Source organism: Sinocyclocheilus anshuiensis, unplaced genomic scaffold, assembly GCF_001515605.1.
Source record: "Sinocyclocheilus anshuiensis isolate Anshui unplaced genomic scaffold, SAMN03320099.WGS_v1.1 scaffold552, whole genome shotgun sequence".
NCBI classification, from domain to species: Eukaryota; Metazoa; Chordata; class Actinopteri; order Cypriniformes; family Cyprinidae; genus Sinocyclocheilus; species Sinocyclocheilus anshuiensis.
The window spans coordinates 143,329-158,789 of record NW_015554362.1 but is presented as its reverse complement, the minus strand read 5'-3'; the positions used below and the strand labels follow the sequence as shown (position 1 = coordinate 158,789).

Below are 15,461 nucleotides of genomic sequence, written 5' to 3'. Positions count from 1 at the left end.
TAATGTCTCCCAGCATGCTTAATGCATGAATGAACAAAAATCATTAAAAAAATAAACTCGCCACATGCTAGGAGATAAAAGGTACACAAAAATAAAAATGAAACAATAATCCCATCTGAAAAGCCAATAAAGGAGGCTGTTATTCAAACATATTTAGACTGTATAATTTTTAAGTAACAAATACAACCAGCCAGACATTACTGTTTTTTTTTTTTTCCTCTCATTTTAGATAATTTTTTTATTCTTGTATTTTTTTCCTAAATGGAAAAAATGACTCCTCAACCACAGATTGTCGACAATTCCATTTAAAGGGTTTCTGGTGAACTGAACTGAAATGATGTGAATGCAGTTTCCAAACACAATTAGGAGCAAGTTATAGAGGATAGAGTAGTACAGAACGGTAAATTTTATTCCAGCATTCACAATCACAGCATCTGAAATCTACTAAAAGCACTGATGTAGTTCAGGTCTAAAAGTTAATCGAGCTAACCGGAGTTCAAATTCATACGCCAGACAACCTATTTCTGGTAAAATAATGAATTTAATGGATGCAGTTTTCCTGGGAATGTGACTAATTACATTTGCGTGAAAGTTGCACAAACGTTGCATAAACATTCACCCAACTGTTATGAACTGACAGATGAAATACATACAATTTACATGGATATGTTTGAAACCTTCTCAGAATCGTGGTTATTTTAATATGAATTACAATGTTTATATTTAGACGACGCAGAAATGAGAAAACAACAATACACTTATCAATAAATTATGACTATGTATTTATATTAGGCTATTATTTAACCGTAAAACTTACCTTCATGTCCGGAACCATCTGTCTCACTTTAAAGGTGGTTTTGGACCCTGTCAACATGATTTCAATCTAAAGCAGGTACAGACTAACAGGATAAATGGTGTATTTGAAAGAGGTTTGACGGTTTGATCCGGTCCATGTTACTGAAATCTGAGGGTCCGCGTCCTGTCTGCATCACTAAAGCGCTTTCACTCATTTCTCCATCCGTACTATGTTAATATACCGAACTAAACGTGAAATCATCTATTTTTCACACTTAGGACGCGCTTTTTCCCCACCGCATTTGTTTACAGCCCCTTCGCCATAGTGAAATGACACGGGTGTTACTGAGTAACAAAACCAGGACTGAGTCTCTTAAAGGGCCAGTACCGCCAAAACTGAATACGCTTCTGTGCGCTGTTCCAAAACCTATTGAGCAGCACTTTTGGACATCAGTGGTCATGTTCGAAATATCATACTAGCGTACTACTCGTACTATTTACACTGAATATAGTATGCATACTATAAATGACATTCACATTTTCTGTATGAATTATCCACACGATCGGACCTTTCATTTACAAATGTGATAATAGGCCACTCCAAGGGGTTACGGTTTGGCTAGTTAGCCCCTGCTGATAAAGTGTCTTTTCTCATTGCAACCATTTGAAACGATATATGCAGGTTTAAGCTCACGTTATATATATATAACGTATATACAGGGCTGGATTGGAAATCGGGCATACCGGGCATTTTCCCGGTGGGCCGACGCACTTAAGGGGCCGACAGAATGTTTTTTTTTGCCGAAAACCATCACGCAGGGACAGCGAGCAGCCAGTGGCCCATTGGTTTGTCTCCTGTATTGACAGAGTAAACCATCCAATCACAATGCTCTATGGATGGAGCGATTAAATATTTTGCTTCGCCTATATAAAGATCGCATCACCCCAACTTCTTCCTCGTCGGCTTTTCCCACGTTTTCACAGGAGATTTATCAAGAACAGGCTTGCTCTGCGGTGAGTGATGCGGGCCAAAGAGCAAGGCAGGAGGAGAAGAAGAAGAGAGTAGTTGAATTGTTAAAGTGCTTGATAGGGACTCGCAACGGAGGCAGGCATCTAACCTATCGTGTGTATACATAAAATAGAAATCTTTTGTGACAATATACTGTACACTACCGTGCAAATGTTTGGGGTCAGTATTTTTTTTTCTTTTTGAAAGAAATGAATACTTTATTCATCAAGGATGTGTTAAATTGATAAAAAGTGATAAAGACTTGTATTGTTAGAAAAGATTTCTACTTTAAATAAATGCTGTTCTTTTTAACTTTATTCATTAAATAATCCTGAAAAAAGTATCAAAGTTTCCAAAAAAAATATAAGCAGTACAACTGTTTCCAACATTGATAATAAATCAGCATATTAGAATGATTTCTGAATGATAATGTGACACTGGATTAATGACTGTTGAAAATTTTATTTCACAATATTAAAATTTGCAGGTGTTTTGAGTTGATTAGCTGATTGGCATGTCACCATATTCTAATTTGTTGAGATAGTGAATTGGTGGGTTTTTGTTAAATGTGAGCCAAAATCATCACAATTAAAAGAACCAAAGACTTAAACTACTTCAGTCTGTGTGCATTGAATTTATTTAATACATGAGTTTCACAATTTGAGTTGAATTACTGAAATGAACTTTTCCACGACATTCTAATTGATTGAGATGCACCTGTATACACACACACACACTGTATATATATATATATAAAATGTATGTATATGCATGTGTGTGTGTGTACAAGTAATTCTTGGAAAAGTTTTGCATGCTAAAAATAAATCGCCTGCCAAGCAATGAACATTAGGTAGTTAAATCTCATTTGATGCTTTATCAATGTGCAAAATGCTAGTCAATATTCATAAATTTGTTCACAACAATTCAGACTGTTGCATGCAATTCTCTTCTGCTCAAACATATTGCACTTCACAGATGAGCGAACACACTTGACATTCCCATAGTTTTTGACACCCTCGAGTCATTACCTTGTCACTGCATTATCAAAGAACCATTTCACAGTAACTTCCAAACAGCAGAGACTGAGACAGGCGTCTTTAGATTACGATGTGTCCAGCATCAGCATTTAGGTGGATATGAACATGATGCAGTGTGCAGTGTGGAAAAGGCTTCGATTTGAAATGGATACCTGCAAAGCAAAAACAAATGAAAACTGATCCCAAAGATATCAGTGTTGCTATTACTAATTCATCAGACTCTCACTTTGAATTTATTAGAGCAAAAGAACTCAAGCAATAGCCCAAAAAATGCCTCATAAATAATACAAACATCTGGAGCACTAATCTGGCAATTTCTCACATTATATAGGAAGTGAAAGCAAAATAAGCCTTAAGCAATCTAATATAAATTCGCATTAAGGAGAGTAAACTTTATTTATGCTTTAGCCTGTGTGATCTTTATCCTGACACAGGGCAAAGATCACATGCTGTGGTAAATAGCAGTCTTAAATGGCAGACAGTGCTTGCTGGAAATTAAAATTAAATGACTTTACCTTGCAGTGACTTATGTTCTTTCTGAAACAACTGGAAGGACAGACGTCAGCTGCATTTAGCTGAAGAAAACAAGCTGCATGCTTGCTTACACTCGTTTTTGTTCTGGTTAATTTAGGTTTCCACACTTCCATACTGGGATTACTGGAAAATAAATCATTGAGATGGAAAAAGAGCAGCGTCTAGCCAAAGAAATATTTTAGAGCAGAGCATTAAAATGTATATTCAGAAATGTGTATTCTTTTTTTTTTTTTTCAAAATAAGACCTCATTACAAGAATAGTTCACCACAATTGAAAATGTACTAATAAACAAATAAATACATTTACTCACTTTCAGGCCATCCAAGATATAGATGAGTTTGTTTCTTCATAATTATTTATAAACACACATCTTTTCACATCAACTTATGGACTGGAGTCGTGTGGATTACTGTGATGTTTTTATCAGCTGTTTGGACTCTCATTCTGACGGCACCCATTCACTGCAGAGGATCCATTGGTGAGCAAGTGATGGAATGCTACATTTCTCCAAATCTGTTCTGATGAAGAAACAAACTCATCTTCATTTTGGATGGCCTGAGGGCGAGTAAATTTTCCTATTTGGCTCAACTGTCTCTTTAATCCCCACTAAAATTGTAAAATTCTCAGGGTTTCCATGACACTGGGAACCTCGTATATGCAGCCGAAATCTCTTGTGTCACTGTACAGATACAAGATGTTTGTTATTACAAAGACTTAATAGTTAAATGTAGAATGAAGGTGCAAAATAAAATCAATACAAACAACTGTTTAAATACAATGAGAATTTTATTAAAATGGTGCAAAAATAAAATAAAATAAAATAAAACTAACATAAAAATCAGATGTTCTTTCCTCCTAGATTGCACTGTCACACAGCCTGGGGTCACCTTTCAAACAAGGAGAAAGGTAAAACAGCTGAAAACAAACACAAATTGCCCAATTAGCCTGAAGTAATGCACAAATATGATTAGATAAATTGCATCTGCCAGTTCTGTACATGCAACAGTTTCAGTCTCATGCAAACTGTAGAATGCTGATGACTGTAGCTCTGTCACATCCATGAAAACATACCATATAAAAATAGTAAGCTATATCATAACAAAACAAAGCCCACTGTATTAAATAAGAGAATTTAGTGTGTGAAAACTGATGGTGGACACACCCACAATCATTAAAAAAATTTACTCAAAATGTGATTAAGTATCATAATTGCTTTAAAATAGAAATCGAAATTAAGAAACTTCAGGAGGCCCGTCTGCTTGACAACTAGCCACGTAAGAAAGAACATCTTAGTTTCAGAACTAAACATCCCAAACTTTTGAAAAATCTTACTACAAATATATATTTTAAAATCATACCTTGTCAGATCACTGATGGAGAAATTAGTTTGTTCACAAGAAACACTCAGATTTAAGAGGCTTCTCGCCATACGCTCCAGAATACTGACTCCACCACCAATTCAGCTGACTTCAACTCCTACAGCATACATTCTTATCTTTAAAAAACACTGTAAAACTGCGTTTGGTTTACAAAAATAACTTGAACGTATTTATACATTTTTATTTCTTAATACAAAAATGTCTGCACTCTTATTGAAGTCCAACACTCGGGGTGGCTGACCATTCGTTAAATAACTGGATCCGTTAAACGCAAGTGATGAGTACATTGGAAGGAGAACATAAACTCCTACAGAGAGTAGCTGTTATTTCACTGACAATTTCCTCTTGTTTGTGCCTTGAAGCTGCAATAGGTTTGCAAAAGCACAATTTACCAGACACACACACACAAAGACAAGCTCACACGCTGAATTCCTTTTTGCGACTTAGCAGAGTGGAAATCTGGGTAAATGGTATATGCCTTACTTAAGACAAAAAAAAAAAAAAATAAATTGCATGAGTTAATTGTTTGCTTCTATTCAAATGTGCCTGACTGAAAAAAAAAGATAATCTGAATCCAAAAGCAGCAGCAGCATACTCTTTGTCCCTTATTTACACTATGAAAATGTGTCATCTGTCTCAAAGGGTCACTAGGGATGCATTGATTCAGACATAAAGATGAGAGTAACAGAAACCTAAACATGTGTGCCATCTATTGGTTATAAGAGTGAATAACATGTCAAAAATCTTGCTGTCTTTTGGGTGAAAAATAAATCTAGCAAACCTTCAGGTTACTTTGCTGCAAAACTTTACTCTGTCTTAGATAATAGACAATTTAGTGCTTCAAAATGTAAATGAATCTAATTTGAGAATGTACAGCTTCAAACACATGGGAGATACCAGATGAAGAGAAGAGGTATGTTAAAATTTTGTTAGGATACTAACCTAGCATATATTTAATTTTGCAAATCAGTAATGCAAATGTGGGAACTTTGTGGCCTTGAGCTGACACAGTTATACAAATATTTGCATACGACGGATTACATCTGTATTGAGTGTTTGAGAAGCGAAAGGGAGTTCGCTGTGACTACAACACCAGCTCTACATCTACCACCAATGCAGCACACTAACACTTAACCACATCAAATGAACATGATCACAGCAGCAACATCCTCTTACAGTACTATAGAGCCCATTTCACATGAGCAATGAAAAGGTAAAGGGACAGTTCAACCCAAAATGAAGAACCTGTCATCATTTCCTCACCCTCATTTCGTTCTGAACCTGTATGACTTTCTTTCTGCTGTCAAACACAAAATGGGATGTTTAGCAGAATGTCCAGTCTGCTCTTTTCCATATAATGAAATTAAATGGGGACATTTGCTCTGCTGTGCAAAGTCAAAACGCTGTAACTAAATATTTTAACAGAGCATAATTAGTAACAAGTAAATGACATGTAACAGACTGGTTTGACACATCTAGACTCAGATTCACAGAAAACTGAGTGCATGTGTGCTATATTAGCAGTTTTGCTCTCCAACGTAGCTCTCAAAATCTCATTCGCACATTCACTTTTGCTTGTTGTGCTCAGTTAAGACACAAGAACCAAATGCTGTTTGTCATCACTGGCGTCAAATTTGCCAGTAGGTGAGATGGAGCGGAAGACTTTCTGTGAATAATGACTTCTGGTCCATTACTTACCTTAAGTTATTGTATGGCTACTTGAAATATACTGCACAAGTTGTATGGTCCACATTTACTTTTTTTTGTACGGAAAAGAACAATCTACTTTTGTATTTGCCTGTCATACAGGTTTGGAATAGCGTGCAAGGCTGAGTTAATAACAGTATTTTCATTTCTGGCTGGCTTTATCGGAGGCTTTACTGTATGTTAACAGTGTAATAGTATTTTGAAAAGATAAAATCTCGATGCATGGTGCATTGCATAATTGAGATACTGAGAGATCTGCTAGCATCCTACATCCACAAATATCAAAAACACTATAATCAGCACTGCGAACCCAAAATCAAACAAAAGTAGAAATTCTGATCAACAATCCCCCTGAACTATGACTGAAAAGGCAACTAGGAAACAAGTGAGCTTGCACACAACAGTGGCACCTACAGCCGAACCTTGACCTCTGCAGTCCACGCGAGTGGAACTGCAAGCTCTACCTCCAGAACGAAGCAAAATGCCAGGCTAGAAGCACAGCAACATAACAGTCTATTCATTGTCATGTCTGGAACCCACACGCACAAGCTCTGGTCATTAGAAAAGTGCTTGATTTGGTCTGCTCTGGGGGTGATCAATCATTATCATTTGGGGCAGTAACATTTAAAGGGGTCAGAAATTGTTTCAACATCATCAACTTCATCAGACCTGCGAGCACCTAGAACTCATTTATTGACATAACCAACAGAACACTTCCTTCCGTATGATGTACCATTTCTGAAAAATGACATCTGATTTCCTTCCTTTTTTGCACAAATTTGAAAGGTTTTGCACTTTTAAATGTTCTAGAAACACTTAATAGAACATAAACGACTGTGATTTTTTAATATGGACATGTGAAGACCCAAAGCAAAACCTTTGGCTATCAAGGTTCAGCTCCATAAGTTGAACATCTTAGAAACGAGAAAGCACTATTTTAGCTAATTTAAGCCAGTCGGGTATGGCTTCAAAAGGGTACAAGTTAAATTATTGTAGCGTTGAGCCAATGCAGATAACACTCACCTGAAGTTAACCGTGTGTTTTTGCTTTACACTCGCAATATGGCAAGTCTTACATTAATTGCAGCTGAAATCCTACTTGAAATGTCTATTATTACGTATACAAATGCAGCGGATATAAATACGGATTTTCTGGTTGTGCTTAACATGTATTTTGGGGTATGTGGCGTGTTCGTGTGATGCAACAGCACACTGTGCTCCAATGTCTATTGCCTATGCTCTACATTCTCACCACTAGGAGGAGATAAGGAGACAGGAAAGAGGATGACCACATCAAGCAAATGTGGGAGGAGCTTAAAGCTCCTGCCTATGAGCCACAGCAAACGTAACACAACAGCAGTTCCATTCCCACAATGGCCACTCATTGTGGACGCCGAGTCTCAGTAACCTGGTTCAGAAAGGCCGAACTTGTCTTAAAGCAAGATCCACGCAAACAGCATATGTTGTGGCTCACATGGTGGGCTCCAATGAGTCCTATAGGAGAGAAACCGAACAGAGATTGTCCATTCAAAACCTGTGTATGGCCGGCTCCGTTTCCCGTCTCTTCAGCTCCTCTCGGTAGCAGTACGAGCAGTAATTGCCCGTCTCGGGGTGGCCGTAGTAATTGCAGGTAGGCGTTCGGCATCTGCTGGACTGCAGGTTGGCGAGGCCCCCTGCACTGCCTAAAGAGTAATGCCTCACGGGCATCGGCCCGTTGCGACTGTCCAAAGTGAATCGTGCGTCCTGCAAGCCATTCGTGTAGCCTCCAGCAGGCTCGGTTTGGTAATCAATTGGGTCATGGTCTTGGGGAAAAGACATTAGGCAGGGGCTGATGATACGGGATGGGCTGCCCAAGCTGGTGGAGGGTGGGTGGTACTGGGTATGGGGCGGGCCCTGTGCTAGGGGGTAGTGTCGGGGCAAAGTAGCATAGGATGGTAGGCCTGGGTAAGAAGACGGTGAACCTCCTGCCAGCTGCCGTCGTGTATCCAAATAACCATACATATGGAGATGCTGCGTGGGTGGGGTAGGAGAATGGTCAATGAAGGTGGCCCTAGGGATTGGGACCACACCAGAGTACATCACCGGGCTGCAAAACGATGACTTCAAAGCATTAAAGGTAGGAGGCGAGTTATCAGTAACTTCCTCTTTGCTTTCAAAACTTCGGTAACTCAGCTCAGGCCCGTCCTTTTTCAGTTGGGACCCAGCAGTTGTTGCAAGACCTCCTGTTGCTTTCCGTTCAGCTTCCCTTCTCTGTTCCTGTTCAGCACGGAAGCGCTCCTCGGCATCAACCATGTAGCGTTGGATCATTTCCTCCTGAAATGGCTGCCGGTTGCTTGTAGTGAGTACCGCAGCAAAGATGTACTTCCTTTCGCCTTGCATAGCGGATCGGAGGATGCCAAGACTCACTTTCACATCAGAGCTGTACTTAAAAGGGTCACTTTCTGAAGAATAGCTTCCATTTTGCCACTCACTGGTTGAGGAGGGTGAACCTTTCCCAGAGTCCTCAGAGCCGGTTTGAATAGAGGGAGAGCTGTCCTTACTGCCCTTACGACCTCTCAGAGAGCCTTTCTTCTTCTCTTGACCCTCCTGTTTGGGTCCAGTTCCAATTGTATTCTTCCCCGTCATCAGGCCTCCCACATTCTTTTTCAGCTTACTGCCCAAGCTCTTGCCAAAGCTACCCAGCTTGTTGGCAACGGAGTCTGCACGTTTCTTGTCCTTATCTTTGTCTTTCTTCCCCTTCTCCTTTCCAATTGTGCCGGTTGTCCCTGTTGAACTGTTACTGGATGAGCTAGAGGAGCTGGAAGATCCACCACTCGTTTTGCCTGTTGTCCCACTGGTTCCAGTAGTGCTGCTGTCTCCATTGCCATTGGAACTGCTGCTAACGGACTCCTTATCGGACTCTCCAGAGTCTGGCGGGGTGCGGGCATCCTCTCCTGCAGATGCCGTAGGTGACTCTGGTTGGGCCAATGGGGCCTGCTGTGGATGCAAAAAAAAAAAGAAAATTATTTGTTTACATGATTTAGCTGGAATACAAATAAAGAGCACACCACAAATCAAAAGAATCAAAAGAATCATAACGTAATAGTTTTTTCCAGACAAGTTTATATTTAGATATCATGGAAATGGGAAGTGACTAGAAAACACTCTATGCCAGTTTGGCAGTTAAAGTGTTTTTTTTTTTGTGTTAGAAATAAAAATGCTTTGGATGTAATTTTTTGTTGTCAGAGCAAATTTACCAAAGGTTTCTGGCTGATAGTTTACACTAAACCAGTTAAATTATTCTTATCATGTCAAACAAAGCAAGAAGCTCACCTGTACCTCACAGGGTAGAGGAAGCCAGGTGACAGTCATGTAGCTATGCAGCAGATGGAGCTTGGCCTCCAGAGATAAGGTTACACTGAAACCCAACAAGAGGCAGGTCAGAGCGCTGATATTCACTTATAAGTGGCACTTAAAATGCCTTTGACAAAAAAAAAAAAAACCCTTAATGAGACATAATGAGCATGAGAAATAAAGAGCATGTTTCATGAAAATACCCCCCCTCCCCCCCAAAAAAAACATCTACATAAGTAGTAAAAAGTCCAGATGTGCTGATGTATTTAACAAGACAATTTAATTATTTCAGGATATCAAATAGTGACAAATCTGAAAGCTATGGGAATAAGAGGCAACTACAGACGCAACCCTGAGCGATTTGAGAGCTTCTCTGTTCCATTCATAGCAAGCATTTAGTGATAATCTGCATTAAAGAAGGAGAGCTGCTAATCTTGAGTTTTGGTCAACATCGCACAGTCCCAGCAGGCTCCACAGGGCTAATGCCATCATTATGGTCAGACATTACTGAACTCTGCTATAAATAAGTCAGAGCTGAGTAATTTTGCACTACATAGTCAAAATAACCTGAATACTTTGAAAACATTTTTCTGAGCAAATCTGGTATATGCACAAGACACAGCAATTACAGGAATGTTCCAGGTTTAAAACAAGTGAAAATCTATGGATGGCATTTGTGACATGCGGTTGATGACCACAGGAAATTATTTTGACTCATCCCTCAGACTGTATAAACACGCATAAATAGCGTGGAGAAATTACTCATATAATCTTAACAAAAATATGAGCTACGCATTTCTGCTTTAAAACTCTCCAGAATGTCTCGCTTCAGAGTTAACATGCAAGGTTATTACTGTAAACAATTTATACTTATTCTTTTTTCAATCTGAGTCTGAATTATTGTCTGTGGTAACTGACAGCATCTCAAAAATGCATGAGCATGGGCCTTTTAAAATAATGAATTTCCAATTCATCAATTCATTGAACTAGGTGGAACTCTTGTACAGAGGATTGTACAACTGACAGTGGAGCAGAGAAAGTGACGAGTGCCTCAAAAAGCTGGGAAATGTTGATGTTTATGTAAAGGACACAAAATAACCTCTTAAAATCACATTGTTACATTCAATCCAGATTGCAAAATGCATACTGCAAATTGTTTTGAACCTAGAACATTCCTTAAACAGACAAATGTGCGTAATGAAATTCTACCTTGCAAGCATCACATTATCATTGTCATCTCTGCCCCATTCCCAGTCTTCTCCAGGATCCACAGCAAAGTGCAAAGGCAACATCTTATGATCTGAGTCCGTCAGAGGGATCACCACTGCGGAGGTTTTTACCAAACAAAAGGTAACAAATGGTCAGTACCATTCCGAATTACACAACTAATTTGGCTTATTTACAAACACAAAACAGTATTCAAATGAACTCCAAGACTACAGTCCCAAAGGCCTTTGAAGAAATAAGCTGGATTCATGTGGATAAAGATTTTCTGGAAATGACAAATTATTGCAGATTTTGTTCTGTCTTGCTTTGAAAAACTGGTTTATCAAGCAAGAACAGCACACAGCATGCACCATAAAAAGCAAACAGATTTGCTATATATAAACCACTCCTCACCTTGTTCTTTGGAACGGTCTTTCTGCTCCATTGAGACCAGGGCAGAGAAATGGGCCTGGTCATATGCCAGAACGAGAGGGGAGCTGTGGCACTTGTTGGCTGGTACTTCCAGGGGCAGGTAAATCCCTCCAAATGGGATTGGTGCAAAAGCTAAACAACAGACAAAAAAGATAACCTTTGCTTATGGAACAAGAGAAGACAAATGGAAAATGCATTATTTAAAGAGGACATAGTCAACACTTTTTTGTGCCACTGCATTTTTCTGCTGTAGTCATAGTCATGCTAATGTGCCCATGGTTACATTATAACCATGAAGATATTGAGTAATTTTTGCAACTTGGCTTCAATAGACAAGGAAGGCAGTTTTGAGCTGTGAATGTTAGAGTACCTCAAAGTGTGTCAAACTCCCCTAAAATGAATATTTTGTCCTTATTTACCTTCTCCCCCAGAGTCCCGCAGCATGGTGTCAGCCACCACCACTATTGGCCTGCGGAGCACATGAGCAAGAACGAACACATGAAACTCCTCCAGGCTCTCGTACACCGGCTCCTCCTGTGACTCGGCACTGCGGGACACAAAACACACTCTCACAGCACGAGCAAAACACTCCAGAAAACCTCGGTTTACAGCTTTCAATGTAGAAAATAAAATCAGACGTAATCAACACACCTGTTGCTGCCGTTGGTGCTGTAGTGTATCCTGGGTTCACTAGATGCCAGTTTCAATAACTCATTCCACTCTTTCTGATACATCATACATCATACATACATATATATATATATATACACACACACATATACACACATATATATATATATTTTTTTTTTTTTTCTTTTTTTCTTTTGAAAGAAGTTCAACTTTTCTGATGAAAAAAAATTATTTGATCAAAAATACATTAAAAACAGTAATGTTGTGAAATGTTGCATTTTGAAAGAATTGTTTTCTATTTATTATATTTTAAAATGTAATTTAAGCCTGTGATGTCAAAGCTGAATTTTCAGCATCATTACTCCAGTCTTCAGTGTCACATGATCCTTTAGTGTTAATTTCTAATTAGTATCAATGTTGAAATCAGTTCCGCTGCACATTTTTGTGGAAACTGATGCTTTTTTTCAGAATTCTTTGGTAAATAGAAAGTTCAAACCAACACCATTTATTGAAAATAGAAATTGTTTATACCATTATAAATGCCTTTATAATTTTTTGTTTATTTTGTAAATAAAGGTATTAATTTCTTTAAAAAAAAAATTTAAAAAAATCATTTTGAATGGTGTGTATATTTTACTTGAAGCCTGATACTAAATTGACTAGCGTTATCTGTGGCCATCTGTTTGTACAAAATGAACCAATAGATAAAGTGCTCTAACCTCTTTGTTCTGCATGGTTTGTTGCCATCTCCACCTTCGCTTTAAAGCCTCCCTCTCCAGCCCATGATCCATCAGTGCATAGAGAGACTTCCGCAGCATCAGGTCTCGATCATGAAAGCCCCACATACCTGCATAGTAATGTTTAATGTTTTAAACATAATTACTGAATTAATATCTTAATCTGCCAGTGGTTTGTAGGCAAGTATGCAGTCCTTTTACTGTTGCTTTGGAAATAGTTACATAGTTACACTACAAATGTAACGCAGTAAAAAAGCTCCTGTATAGAACTCTATGCCACTCCAATAAGCATCTATTTTCAATAACACATTAATTCACAGGAAGAATAAATGGCCTTTTAGCCAATAAACTTCTAGCTAATTTTAACACCAACAAACTCTCAGAAAGCGATAACGTGGAATGAATATGTATAAAAACTCAAATGTTCTGTGCTGATCGCTTGCATACAAAAAGTCTGTTCAAACACTTACCCAGTGAGGCAGCGTGTAACAGACAGTTCCCATCACCACTAGTAGCCAGAGGTAATAAACTCTGACAGCCAGTCCCCAAACGAGTCCACCAGTTCAACCGTCCTGTTGGGGGGGGGGGACAAGGTTATGACAATTAATTCTCAAATCTGTGGCTACAGACATTACAATACTTCTTAAGTCTTTCTATGGCTGCATAAAAAAAAAAATCACATACTTCCCTGTAATATAGTAGGCAAAAACAGTATGCAAACAGAGACCAAATTCACAGTATTCATAAAACAGTAAAAATATTTTTTCTGGTGAGATTCTCAAGTGTGCATCCAGTTGACACTTTACCATTCCATGAGGCCAAGGGAGAGTAGTTGTGAAGTGGCACAGTGAAGTGATGCAATTGATGCTGGTAGTTCACATGACAATGACATCATAACTAAAGTAGTATGTCCGGATTACATTCATACTATATAGAGAACATTGTTTTGTTTTTTAATGGTCACAAAGTAATTACTTGTTCAAAAGTACCACCTATTCAGAGAGTATGCGACTATGGACGCAGCTTATGTCTCTACTTCCAAAACCTAGTGAGCTACCTTTGTAGGCAGCACTGGAAGGGCAGTGGTGGACCAAGTGAAATATCAATCATAAAAATACTTTACTAATAATTAATTCAAGAGCCAAATCTAATTTAAAAAAAGACTACTTACACATTATTTGTGTGTGCTGTGTATCTTTAAGCTCATTAGAGTATCACTCTAATGGCAAATTCCTGTGTGCGTCACATGAGAAGCACTACATGCTGCCTATGTAGGGCATTTCAAATCAGTCACTTATGAAGTTACATTTTAGTCAGGATGCTTATGTAGGCAGTAGAGAATAAAGCAGCTAACCATAACGTTATGTTAGAAATATCGGACTATATAACTCACAATATCAAAATATTTGGTTTAGCTCTCGGAGAAGAGATTCTTGAAATGAAATGACTAACCAGTGTGCTCCAGTGCCACCATCATGGACTGCTCAATGAGGTCTCTCTCGATGAAGCCACGGAAGTCGTCTCTGTAGACTGTGAGGTCAGGCAACTGGAAGGTGCAGAGCGGAGTGTCCAGAAGCGGCTCACTGCTGCTGTCCGTACTGGACACGTGCGAGCGGGCCAGAGAGACGATGGTGGAGCTGGCGTGAGAGATTCCCCTCGACAGTCGCTTCTCCGTGGCTGCTGCCATGATACATGTTCAGATTACTGCGTATACTGGAGAATATGAAACTAGACACTGGTAACCTATTATCTGGACGACCTATTCTTATCAGTCCTCCACTCCCTTCAATTTGAAAACGTTAGTCAGGTGAGAGTGGGCAAGGCTTTGAAATGACATCATATGCAACTGCTGTCATGATCAGGGTAAGTCATTTACATAAATTATGAAACACATTTGAGAATTAAGGTCAGGCCATGCAGACAGACCTTCTAGTGCTTTTGTACCTTGCACAACCTCATCTTGGCGATGCAAGAGAGGCCGCCCTATCCGCTCAATGGAAGGATATTCTCTCTCCTCAGCAAAGGTGCATGAGAGGTTCCCAGCGTGCACTTGTCTCAGCTGTTCAAAGTCACTTAGCGCAGCCGAGAGGTCCCAATTCTTTCCTGCGAGAAAAGCCACATTCATGAAGCATGCAAGAAAATGAGAGTTCATAATTCCACTGCACCTCAGTTTAGGAGTTTAAATATTAACCCGACTTCGCAGCAAAGGTCAATGATACATTCCGCTGTAGTCACTTGTGCGAATACTGTGCAAATAATCAGTACCAACTGTCGAGCAAGCATACTGCAGAACTAGGGCTGGGCAAAAAAAATCGATTTTACGATATATCGTTTTTTAAAATGTGGTCGATTCAATATCGATTCTCGAAGGCCACGAATCGATTTTTTTCAATATTTACTTCCACAAACATTGAACATAAGATTTACGTTAATCTTATTACTAGTCTAATCCACTAGATGTCACCCCCTTATTTGCCTTGCGCGATGTTACAACGGAGAGTCCGTCATTCATTCATTGCTTAAAATGGCGGATTCAGGTGCGTTCCCGACGTCAACGCCACCTTCCAGGCCTCTACAGTGCGACTGAAAACTACTGCGTGCGACTATAACAATTTTTTTAGTAGCACCAATTCGACTGACCCGATCATCATCATACTTGTGA

General features: G+C 39.0%; 2 protein-coding genes across 2 annotated transcripts in view; both read right to left on the bottom strand.

Annotated features, from left to right (window-relative positions):
- The window catches only part of LOC107671475 (myotubularin-related protein 11-like), a 28,648-nt gene extending 27,513 nt beyond the window's left edge, over positions 1 to 1,135 (bottom strand). Inside the window, exon 1 of the mRNA XM_016464403.1 lies at positions 818 to 1,135. Coding sequence (XP_016319889.1) covers positions 818 to 874 — 57 coding nt within the window. The 5' untranslated portion in view covers positions 875 to 1,135. The remainder of the gene's footprint in view (positions 1 to 817) is intronic.
- A 4,951-nt stretch (positions 1,136 to 6,086) lies between these two features.
- The window catches only part of LOC107671464 (OTU domain-containing protein 7B-like), a 36,170-nt gene continuing 26,795 nt past the window's right edge, over positions 6,087 to 15,461 (bottom strand). The window contains exons 3-12 of the mRNA XM_016464386.1: positions 14,744 to 14,902; positions 14,252 to 14,479; positions 13,270 to 13,371; positions 12,756 to 12,909; positions 12,084 to 12,164; positions 11,852 to 11,979; positions 11,415 to 11,564; positions 11,004 to 11,118; positions 9,774 to 9,858; positions 6,087 to 9,437 (exon numbers count right to left, since the gene is read on the bottom strand). Coding sequence (XP_016319872.1) covers positions 7,989 to 9,437; positions 9,774 to 9,858; positions 11,004 to 11,118; positions 11,415 to 11,564; positions 11,852 to 11,979; positions 12,084 to 12,164; positions 12,756 to 12,909; positions 13,270 to 13,371; positions 14,252 to 14,479; positions 14,744 to 14,902 — 2,651 coding nt within the window. The 3' untranslated portion in view covers positions 6,087 to 7,988. The remainder of the gene's footprint in view (positions 9,438 to 9,773; positions 9,859 to 11,003; positions 11,119 to 11,414; positions 11,565 to 11,851; positions 11,980 to 12,083; positions 12,165 to 12,755; positions 12,910 to 13,269; positions 13,372 to 14,251; positions 14,480 to 14,743; positions 14,903 to 15,461) is intronic.